We start from the raw sequence: 12,495 nt of genomic DNA on the forward strand, positions 1-12,495 counted from the left end.
CATGCATGCATGAGTCTCTGTTGCTGCTGCACGTCGCTTTCCAAATAAAATGAATCAGGCACCTAGATCTATGTATATCAACACACTCGTACATCCCATTGCAGCCTCTCAGAAAAAAAGTGCAAGAACTAAAATAAACAGTGCGTGTAATGCGTCAGGGGCTTTGAGTTCTTTAACTTATTTTAAAGGGCAACCTCATTATTTCCACATTAGTCTCCCGGCTTCTAGGGGCCGTTGCCAAGAAATTGCCTATTTATTGCCTGCGAGCGTACGCACGGCGGTTCAACAGATTCATGACCACGTTAATGCCCTAAAAGAGAGCCGTGTGCTTTGCATATTTGCCAAACAACCTGTTCCCAAGCGAAATACAACCTTGGGTGGAAAGTAAAAACGACTGGGCAATATCATTCAACGATGAATTCTCCCAATGGAGAAATACGGCATGGCTAGCTATGGTGACTCAAAAACACTCAATGCTCAACACAAAATATACAAATGCTAAGGAGCTACCATGGCTGCCAGCCAGGGGCCGCGGAAAAAACAGGGGGGGGGGGGGGAGTTCTGTTCAACAGAGACCGCGTGCAATCAACAGATGGCCAGATGCATATTTATGAGTGTTGGCAGGTAACTATAGGCACTAACCCATAGATCAGCATTCAGCCTGCTCTGATAGCTTTAACCTATGTTTCGCAAGCTTAAACAGAGTGTTTCCATCAAGACTATGATCATCATTCAGCTTTCCTAAGCCATATGGCTTCTCGCTGAGAGTGTTAGCTGGCTGAAGCTAGCATGCAAGACACAACAGTAGTCCAAGCTGGTTGGAGATCGCAATAAGTGCATTGAGAAGAACATAATTTTCCTAATGACAATGACAGAGAAACCCTTAAGAACAGCTCCTCCTCTTAGCTAAACCATGTTGCTTTCGTGTCCACTTCAATATCCAGATTGTATTTACATAGACCGTGTGCAGTGCTGTTCTACTTGAACCATCGTTAAACCCGACAGAGACCGAGCTAAGTACCTGCTGACTGAACAAGGAGCTTCATTGTGCAGAATGGTTCAGGTGCACAGTTGCTTATTAAAGCAACATCACAGCCTCTTTTACATGGCGATATCCAGTGCTGAAGTGTTAATTTGTCAGTTCAACTCATTTTCATTCCACTGTTATTCCACCGACACAGCTGATTTTTTCTTGTTGTGAGTAGTGATGGATAGATCTAAAAGATTATTATTTGTAATTGCTTATCATTGGCTGTAAGCTATAGCGTTAACGACTTGTGATCATTAAGGGGGTGAATGGAGAGGCTTGGAGGTAGAGCAGATAATTAATAATGTTCCGTTATACCCCCATTAAAAATAAAGAAGGCTTTCCAATTGTGTAGTGATATGCTTCTAAAGTGAAGCCAGGGAGGAATTTGAAATACTAGTCAATTGGGGACATTTAATTAGATAAACACTGTGTGCAGTGCACCAGCAAGCAATAAATAAACACCAAATGAGCTTGATTATAGTGTAATAACATAATTTGGTATTTTTCTAGAATGGGCAATATCAAAAGACAATTTGTAAAAGGATAGATAACACTGGTTACACTCCCACTTATCACAAAACATCGCTTCAGATCCAACACATTCCACGGAACAACAAGTCGAAGGACTTGTGTGCGGGTGTTTGATGCTTTGAAAAGGCTCCCGTCTTACTAATGAACAAAACTGAGTTAACATGCGCGATTCAAAGCAATATATATGTAGAGGCGGTAAAGTGGTTCTCTACAACAAGCTTACTAAAAGGCGAGAGGAAAGCGAGAGGAGGAACTACAGACCCTGAATGTATTCAGCAGGCTATTAAAAACAAGCTGACGGGAAGCCTGGGACATTTCGGAGAGACGGCAAAACAAAAACACAGAATCACCACTTTCTCCTTCAACCAACCACAGCATGACAAGCAGAACGGCAGATAGTATCATACACGGAAGAGCAACAAATCCTGTTTGACCATATGTTTCCTTGTTGATGTCTTCATACTGCTAGGCATGTTCTCTTTTAAACCATCGCACAGCCCTGATTAAGACACGTGAATCAAACGTGAATCTTTTTAAGGTTCCAGATGGAACAGATTCAAGACTGGAATTGTAAGAAACAGAATTGCTCATGTTTTTTTTGTGCCGCGGCGTGGACAAATTGCTTTTCCCGTGACAAGCCCCAGTCAAGTCAGGGCAATGTCCTGCTGTTGTGAGGCTGCTGGGGTTCTGTCAGATGGGGTTCAGAGGCAGAGTCCAGTACACTACCGCGTGCACACAGCCCCCCTGGATAAACCCCTCTTTACACCCAACACAAACAAATACGATAGTTACACGCACACACATTCCATAACTACACAGTCCACTGCACAGTCTACTGCTCACATGTACACACAAATCAGTACTCGCATGAAAACACACTCACAGTCCTTAACCACTGCTCACACAAACAGACCAGGCCTCATATGTGTGTGAGGCGCACGCACACACACACACACACACACACACACACACACACACACACACACACACACACACACATTAACAAAGAACGCTCTTTGCATCCTCAAAAATAACCCATCTAAAATAGGAATGGCTGAATGGTCCAGAGTGGGAGGGGGCGATGGGGTTATCTAGACAGCTGTGGCAGCCAGACCTCCCCGACTCAACAAGGGAGGGCTGATAACCAACTATTGGCCAGATTTACATTGGTCATGCTCGCATGCCAACACAAATAGAGGGGTGTTTGTGGTTTCCATTGATAACAACACAGCCTCAACACATACACAACTCTGTGTGTGTGTGTGTGTGTGTGTGTGTGTGTGTGTGTGTGTGTGTGTGTGTGTGTGTGTGTGTGTGTAATTATGTAAACGGAATATCATTCTGCTTATTGAAATTACAACTTTTACCTATTTCTACCAAATTCCTGGACCGGCTGGGGGCGGATACTGGACAATATACGCTCTCCCACTGAGACGGTGCAGCACCTAGTCGGCTTTGGCCTGAGGGACATCCACGTTTTATAGGGGGGGGGTGAGGTTAACTGGAGAGACTGGCTCTTTTACAATTTGGCTCACACCACCCATGTGGAAAAATACTCTCTTGGAATTCACGGTTGATTAGACCTTCATAAGTGTGTGTGGCAGACAGGGAGGACAAGAACACAGCTGGGGCAGGCGTGGAAACATTACACTGCATAGTATCGTTCAACACTGACAGGACTGTGGTGAAACACGCAGCAGGCCATGGTCAAAGCAAAAGTAAAAGCAGGCAGGCTACACAAGAGGCGATGCTCCTTGCACTGAGGTAAAACAGCGATTGGTTAACCAGTGCTCTGGAACTGCAGGTGGTCTGACCCTGAAAAAGGGTATGTCCACAGCAATCATGTTACTGGGGAGGCATAAGGAAGTACGGGGTGTGTGTATGATGGTCCCGGAACCACACAAATATACCCGATCCATAAACACATTCACACAAGACCTTCATCCGTCACCGGGCTTACAGATCTCAGGGACTTAAGTGCTAGTAGGTTATTTTTCTGATCACTGCTGATATGAATCCACTGCTGTAGTCATGAGGACCTTATGCACAATGGGCTCAATCCGCTGACAAGGCAGAAGCAGTTCTGGGGGGGGGGGGGATGCGAGCGAGAGCGCAGAGTCAAGAAGAGGCCTTCGAAAACACTCCAGCTATGCCGGGGGAAGGAACGCAGCAGAGGAGACGAGAGCAGAGCTGAATTGGCTCGGCTGAATGCAGACTCTCTGCTGGGTAATTTATAACAGGTGACTCTTCACCGCATGAGTTTGAGACCATTCACTGGTGGTCTCAACGGCATACAACAGTCGTAAAGGCACCCAGTGCAACTTTCGAGGCTTAAAAATAAACATTCAATTTCTAGTCTTTTTTACACGTAGTAAGTTTCAATAACTCCATACCATTACATATACCGACATTTAAGCAGCAAAGATGAGACGTCGTTGTGTGGTGAGAACTGATACAAAATCGATAACAACAACAATGCCGCCATTTTCTTTATTTTTTGTAACCTACAATAAATAAAGCAGGCTTCCAGTCAATGGAAAAATGGCTTCTCCCCACCGGCGATTGTTGTTGTTTACGATTTTCTATCAGTTCTCACCACACAACGACGTCTCATCTTGGCTCCTTGAATGTCGATATGTAATGGTATGGAGTTATTGAAACTTACTACGTGTAAAAAAGACTAGAAATTGAATGTTTATTTTTCATTGAATGTTTACATAAAGTTGCACTGGGTGCCTTTAAAGAGAAAGTATATTATCAAAAACTGCCATTATTATTTTATGGTTATTGGGTTATACATGTCATGTCGTATATAAGTTGATTCATATACCATGATTTCGTACTATTCAGATCGAGGATGTTAATTTGTTTCCCGGTACCGATTCCGAGATGTTGAGATGAGAAGCCATCCGTTAGTGTGAGGCATGGCTCACAGATGTGCTATTGGCTCCGGTGAAACGGGGACAAACCATCCCCAGAAAAAACATGTTTGTAATGCAATGAACCAACTGAAGGCATACCATGACAAGTGACCCTTGCATTTGCTGCATTGCGATTGAGGGAGTGCTCGTTAATGGTGTGAACTATAATTTGAATGTGCATTAGTATTGGCCCTCGAAACTTAGCAATCCCGCCAATACCACAAAGGGATACACTCGGCAGAGTTAATGAAACAATTGTTTGTGACACGCCAGATTCTCCGGTAGACGGGCGTCTTGTTTGCTGAACTAAAGGAAAATGTAATCGGCATGAAGAGAGGAATTAAGCCTGCACTCTTAGCAGACCGGCTCACACGTACAATAATCCTGTTGTGAATCACTCCTTTGTCCAGGCCGCCTCGATAACAGTGACGAGAGCTTTGGCACCGGTTGCCTTGGCGATGCCGTAGTTGGATTTAGACTACAGGGTAAGAAACCATGCTTGGTTCATTTGATCTGAACATGAAATCCCCCGAAGGACCAGTCCAACATATTAAGTGGAAGAGAAAGGTGGGCCATGACCTGAAATAACAGTGTGCCAATATTTAAGATTATCAAAAGGTTATAAAATCCATACTATTTAGATTCAATTCAACTTTTTGGATTATGCGCGGATAGTTGCAGCGTAATAACTGGTGCTTGCGGTTTGGGAACAGATGCTTCACACTGGAGTGATACGGTACAACAGGTATAATATCATTTTAATATCCAAGATCACCACAGGGCTATAACTAACGTTAAGGAGTTCACAGTATGATCCTTGAATCTTGATCCACGATTCAAAGTTTAGATCAAAAGACAAGGAGACACCAAGCCTTAAATAGTTGGATCGCTGTGTGGAGAAAATTGTGCGTGCGTAAAAGCGGGAGAAACCGTTGGGAGGATGGGTGTGCTTAATGAGGGATACCACAGTATTGCTTGACATCTAGATGGAAGGTTGGAGGTGTGTGCATTTGTTAGGTTTTGCTTTCAATAAATGTATTTTGTTTATTTGATAATGACTATGTAATGGAAGAAGCACTATCCAATATTTCTATTTTCTAAGATGAGCACAGATCCGACAGTCTAGAAGGTTACACAATACCAGACAAAAAGAAGTAAACAGTTTTAAGAGGATTCTAAACCATTAAAGAAGATCCAAAAGGTTATAGTGAAACAGTGTCAACCGCAGGTAGAACTTATTTTCATGCATTATTTTCAAGCGTTTTAACCAAGCAAAAGTCACAGGAAATTTAGCCTGTTTGAGTCGCATAAATATAAAAATATTTTGTGTATAATTTGCCGATCAGTCGACGATGACTCTGGCCTGACGAATCACAATGGACTACGCTAAAACTAAGTTGAGGACAGTCCTAGTTCGGAGTAAATGTCAATTTCCTAAGATGAATATGAATATTAAAGACATTTTTAGTATCTGAATTATGTTTGGCTTGTTGGCTCATTAATCAAAAGTTATTGATATAGTCTAGTCTGTGTGCGCACCATTGAGTCCTCCTCCAAGTGCTGCCATTACTAAGCCCAAAGAATCGATGTGCTACCCCCTAACTTCACCCAGCCATAAAAGGTAGGGTAGGCAATTCACTTTAGAAGCAGTTTGTCATATTTGTTGAAATTCTCTTTACATTCCAACAGCAATCAGTAAATCAAATGCTCAGACGATTTGTGTTTTCTTTGGCTGTCGCAGGCCTGTGATAAACCAATCCAATAATTTAACTCGGCCTGAATGAAGTGATTGGAGGGATGGGCATTCGATTAAGTTGTCTTTGTCGATCGTCGGGAGAATTAACGATCAATTAGTCGATTAATCGTTAATATTTTACATTAAAATTTAGTTCCGAGTCCGACCAAGTATAACAGCACCAGGACTTTTAACTATACATGTATCACTCCGCTGTTTACGTTCTGCTAGCTAGTGTGTGTGTTGCTTTGCAACACACACAACACACACAAATGGATCCGCGTCCCAGTCGCGGATCCATTTGTGTTGGCGGTGCCAAATAAATCATTAAATAAACACACAAATGTTAACTAATTAATGGTCCTTGTAGAACTGTTGTATAAAAGCAATATCACACCCGAGGTTGTGCTGTTGTAGTGAATATCAGCACGGCTGTGATTATCTTCGGCACAATCACAGCCGTGCTGATACAACGCACTCCCTCTCGTGTGATATTGCTTAAGTATTTATAGCCAGGCTATATTAAAAATGAAATTAAAATACAAAAACAGCGTGTTTTCCTCATTGGGATCTTTATTATTAGATGAACAACTCAGTTAAACCAGATCCGTTCAATAGTTATGCGCTACTCTGCTCTAAGCAACGGAGCCTGCAGCTCGAAACCGGTGCTCATAAACATAACAAAAAGTAAACACAACCTTAGTTTCTTCCGAAAATATTAACAATAATAATATAAAAAAAACAATCATGTTATTACTTAACCAAAAATATATTATACTTAATTTGGACAGGTTTTGCCAAATGTAACGCAAAATATAAAAAAAAAAGGAGAAAGAAGGCCGAGAACAAGGCTTAGTAACAAAGCTTCTGAAAATAGAACCAGCTGTAACTCACACAACTTCAGCACCAGTCTACGGATTTTTGTTCAGAAAGATGAGCGTGTTGACATGCTCTGGGGTCAGACGCGACCGCAGCCTGGTGACCTCAGCCGCCGAAAACACCCGCTCTGAGGGGACCGACGTTGCCGAGATGCACAAATACCTCCGTGCTAACTTGGCAAGGCGGGGGAACAGCTATCCACCAGCCTGTAGGGGTGCAATCCAGTGGATTTATTTCTGCTTCGATGCCAACCTCGCCTTGAGTGGTAGGCCTATAGTGCTCCCCAAGAAGTCATTTTTTAAATCATAATGGTCCCACACCAGACCATGCCGTGGCCTCGTCCGCTTCATGATTACTTTTGAAATACATCGCCGTGTTCCAATATCCATACTATCAGTACTTACTAGCCTAAGTTTGAGTACGTAGGGCGTTCCGATTCAGATCGGCCGAAAATAAATGTACTGAAAGGACCCGGATGGTGTACTCAAAAAGGTCAAATCGCGAAGTGTGTGGCGATGTACACTTTTCGTACTCAACGGCAGCCATCTTAGCTACGTAGCGGAAAAGGGCGGAGCCAGGCTGAGCCAAAGTCGGCGCATTTTCCACACAGCCTGCATTAATAGTCATTTTGTAGTTTTTATAGCTTTTTATAGCTGCTAGGCGTAAAGTGTCCACCGTTCAAAGCGGGATGTTAATTGCGGGGGAGGAGCCGTCAATTTAAATATAGCCCCCGTGTGGTAAAATGTTTAATTGCCCACTGCATTAGTTCAATCGATGAAAAATGTACGTAATCAACGAAATTCTTAACGCTCAATTAGTCGATCGTCGATTAATCATGCCCATCCCATGGCTTACCTGGGCGTCTACCAACCCGGTTACCTGTGCACACCTTGCCCGTGTACTTATTGTGCATAACTGGAGTCTTCCACAACGTAAGGCAGACCTAATGCTAAAGCAATTCAACAAAGCACGCGTTTCATGGCTTTGAAAGCGAGGCCTGAAGGGAGAGTCTGAATCTTTTCGGTTGGATGCTTTCAAAAATCGAGATCACTCTGGCTGGGGTCTCCCAATGCCGACCCTAACTTTGAAATCTAAATTGACCTGGAAGTGCCTCCTGTCGCACACGTTTTATAACTCTTTACACTCGTGATCAAATGAAAGTAAGGTAGCATACCCCGACTCAACACCCAGCTCTGCGGTCTCTTGACCTTTGTGTTTATAGCCGTGTAAATCCCTCGTCAGAAAAAAAAGATGCTATGCCGAGTAGGGATACAATTCTGTCATTTTATAACAGATAATCAGCACTAATACCCTCAATGGAGAACACAACGCAAATGCACACCAGTGTGTATTTCATCGTTGGCTTGTCGTTTGAGTACACTGCGCCAGGAGAAGCATCTGTAATATTGGACATGAGTAGTTTGAAAATCAAACAATAACATGGAGACAACACTATGTGCATTGCTGATAAAATGTGACTGATCCAATATAAAATATAAAACCATTTTCACAACAACGATGGTGAATACAACCGCACAACCGAGAGCTACAATCTAAATCAGTGCTGGCACTGTGTTTCCAGACCATGAATTATTTGGCATCAACTGTTCCTCAAATTATATAGGTATGCAAGAGAACCACCCAGTGACCTGACTACTGGCTTCGTAACATCTCACTATTGTGAAGTGTTCATTATAACCCCAACTGAGCATAGTTGGTGGACGAGAACAGCCAAAAGTCCATAAATATTTTATAATAAATTCTCTCTTAACACGTCTGAGCGATGTTTGTTAAATCTGTGGGAAACCGAAGTCCACCTATCCATTCAATACATCATTTTAAAATATTTCTGGAACACTGCACCATATAATCTGATCGTAGATCAAAGGTTTTTTCTCTAGGTGAGAGCAGTTTTACAGAGAACAAGAATCAGAGAAATAAAGATTTAAGAATGCTTTGGAAAGTGCAACACAGAAAATGCAACACAGAAAGTGGAACTGTGATAACCACCAATGCATTGGCCATGCAGGGACATTCATTCATTCATTATCATTTATAATCAATCAATAATTGTATTGTAATGAATAAACAATTGTGATATCAATGTATCACATATATAATACAATAGCAATTGTTGTTGAATGGAAATTATTACACAATGCATTGCTAACCAGTCCATCACACACAACTAGCAATATATCCTTACAAACGCTGGAGTCAGTGCTAAAAAGGAGATGTTACAAAGGGCTAGCTTAATGAAAAGCTAAACGATAGCATGCTTGCAAGATGACACACTTCTGTCACCTTGTACTCAGGCAGAATAAGTGGTCGTAGTAACAACATAAAAAAGGCAAACCTATTGCTTCACAGAGGAATAGCACAAACCCATCAGCCTCAGTAAAATGATGACACACTGCAATAGAGAACACACCCGCAAACATGATTTTTGCTCGACTTGCATCAAAGGGGAAATGTCAACAATCAAACAAAGAGCCAGACTCATTCAAACCACTCTGAATCCCGATCAACGTTCTCTTCACTCAGTTAGTTATTTCACCCCACAAACTGGCGTTTGTACCCAACATGTTATAAATACTACCAGCCGTGTTGGGTCCAATCAATAAAAGGCTAAATAGTTCAGCACTGTCTCTCACCAGTGCTCACAAGAGGTGCAACAGATAAGATAAAAACACAACAGGCTTAGGTTTAACTTGATTCTTCAAGTGGGATTTACTGTAACAAACACGATTAAACAAACCAACTGCACAAAAGCTTACATACTTGTTATTCCTTAGGTAAGACATGCCACCGACAATTCCTGCACCATGGTGAATAATATAATCTAAAGGTTGAGTCATAAACTCGAGTCTCACATTCAGTGAGGGATGGTATGCCGTATACTCACATCCAAATAACTAAATAGATTCCAGTGTGTTGTACAACAGGTGTATAGAAGTTAAATTAAAACATAACAAAAGAAACAATGCTCTTTGAAAAACAGCAGTTATTATGTAAACAACAGATGTTAACACGTTTCAGGAAGTATATAAAACGGTGCATACCTTCATCTCTCAACGAGTCCTCCTGGCGACCAGTGCAACAACTCTGTGGATTAAAAGTTAGGATAGAGGGTTCAGTACAGAGAAGGTGTAGAATTGTAAGCCTAAACTACATGGTGGATATGAGGATGCCAATCTTGAGTATTCTTCTTTGAATTTTCGACAATCGGGGCAAAGTTTTGTGCATTGTAAAATAATAAATACACATTGCCACACAATCACAACACATCCTAGTGATTCGTTTAGACTTATAAATCGTTGATTTAATGCCCCGTGTCAGAGTCCAGGCGTGCAGGTATGAAGGGTAAGCATTGAGCAAGCAAGAAGTCAAATGGATTATCTACTAGCTTTCATTTCTTTTTAGGTCCACACCAACGCACCGAGCATCAGACGATACTACACTGTCGGGGAGAAATAAACATCGGGACACGTCGGCAGAAAAATAGTTGGGTGCTTCATTCTTAAAGACCAGCCCACGGTAACGTAGAGCTTGTGCCGTATGACTGCATTGCACATATAACTATACACCCTGCACGGACCAGGGATGACGCCATTTCTGTCCCTGACAGCCGACTACACGAAGAGCACTTTGGCACATCACGGGGACATGCGTTAGTAGTCGAGATGCACCTGCCAACGCAAGGGCCATCTCTCTCTCCGTCTCTTTCTCTCTCTCCAAGACAAAAGTCTGTTTGCGGAGAAACACTGCTCGTCAGTGTGTTCATATTCCGTGAGTGGCTCTCTCGTCAAGGTGGGCTGCTCTGCGGAGAGTGCACTACTCCACCAAGAAATAGAGTAATAACAATTGGCACGCCAGACAGCCACCATCTCCCCCCCCTCCCACACACACGTTGAAATATACAGAGATCGAAGTTGATAAGTACTACGGTGCCTCCATTACAAGTCACTTCTCTTTACACCGGGATCCCTGCATCGAGGGGTCAATAGATGTGCTGACCATTCATCGAGTGAGGGTGATCAGCGTTGCTTCTGACAAAGAAACGAATCGGTTCGCAACAAGGTCATGGTCAGGACTATGTAGGAGTAGTAGCCAAATATCGAAACGTCCTTGTGTATGTATTGGAAAGCTTGTTTCACCGCACATGTACGGAGATCCATCAAAACAAACGACGCCAAAAGCATACCGTGTCACCCGCCCTTAACTATTGCATAGACCAGCCTCGGAGACATGAAGCCCTCGAATAGGATGATCGTTTTGCATGTCCTAACGACACCCGTTCACTCATCCACTACCTTATTAAAACACAGAAACACACACACATATATTTACACACACACACACACACACACACACACACACACACACACACACACACAGACACTGATTATACTCTACCGTGAATACACGGTTGTTTCGTGGATCGTGAGGAACGACTGACCGAAAATACGCGAAATATAACGCTGAACTATTTGGTCGGATGGATGGCAATAGTTAAACAGATAGATAACACTTTATCCATAACACTAAAATATTAACATGAACCATCGTCGAGCACCTCCCATCGGAGCGGATCAATGACAACACAGCCCAGCGGGTCTCGACCAAACGGGACGAGCACCGTGGAGGCGAGAACGGAGCACTGCCCACGGCACAAAAGAACCCACTGCTCGGGGATCGACTGGATCCATTGATATCCATCAGATCACCGGGTTACAGCGGGTGTAGCGGATCCAGTCGATCCACTACCCCCGCCCTCACAGACCCCGTCCAGAGACACCACCAGTCAGTGTTCCCAGTGTCCCCAGCTCCGCTCGGTGGGGTCGACATTACAAACCAAGTTTGTCAAACCTCGAAACCTTTTCCCCGTTCTTTTTTGCATTTTGACGTCTTAATCTATCGTGTCTCGAGTCGATCATCCCTTCCGAGGGACGGTGCCTCGGTTTCCTCGAACAAAACCCACGCCGTAGTTGGCGATAAGTTAGCTTGGTGGAGACAGCGGCGGCGGTAGCAGCAGCTAGCTAGACGCTCACAATAACGGGGGCTGGAACACGACCTTACCTTTCAAAAATCCCCTGTGTTTCGATGAAAATGTATCAGTAATCCATAGAATCATTGATGTGCGTAATCCGGGGGGGATTATGCGTTATACGTGTCGTCCGTTAGACCTAGTCAATGTAGGATGCGGATAGGGAAAAAGTGCCTCTCGTCGACTAGCCGAGCGTTTCTCTCGTTGATCCTTGTCCCCGCCTCCCGAACGTGACTGATGGGTCAACAAGCCCCGCCTCCACCTCCTGCCCGGTCGCCCATTGGCTCACACGCTGTTGTGGCCACCTCAACTTCACAGCCATTGGTTGACCCAGTAGAAAAACACATGCTGC

The 12,495-nt window shown here is 43.4% G+C and overlaps 1 protein-coding gene across 1 annotated transcript in view; it reads right to left on the reverse strand.

Moving 5' to 3' along the window:
• The window catches only part of arid4b (AT-rich interaction domain 4B), a 45,243-nt gene extending 32,881 nt beyond the window's left edge, over positions 1 to 12,362 (reverse strand). Inside the window, exons 1-2 of the mRNA XM_060073569.1 lie at positions 12,176 to 12,362; positions 10,159 to 10,201 (exon numbers count right to left, since the gene is read on the reverse strand). Of these exons, the coding sequence (XP_059929552.1) occupies positions 10,159 to 10,164 (6 nt within the window). The 5' untranslated portion in view covers positions 10,165 to 10,201; positions 12,176 to 12,362. The remainder of the gene's footprint in view (positions 1 to 10,158; positions 10,202 to 12,175) is intronic.
• Positions 12,363 to 12,495: the final 133 nt, after the last annotated feature.

The sequence above is a fragment of the Gadus macrocephalus genome, chromosome 15, assembly GCF_031168955.1.
Source record: "Gadus macrocephalus chromosome 15, ASM3116895v1".
Lineage (NCBI taxonomy): Eukaryota > Metazoa > Chordata > Actinopteri > Gadiformes > Gadidae > Gadus > Gadus macrocephalus.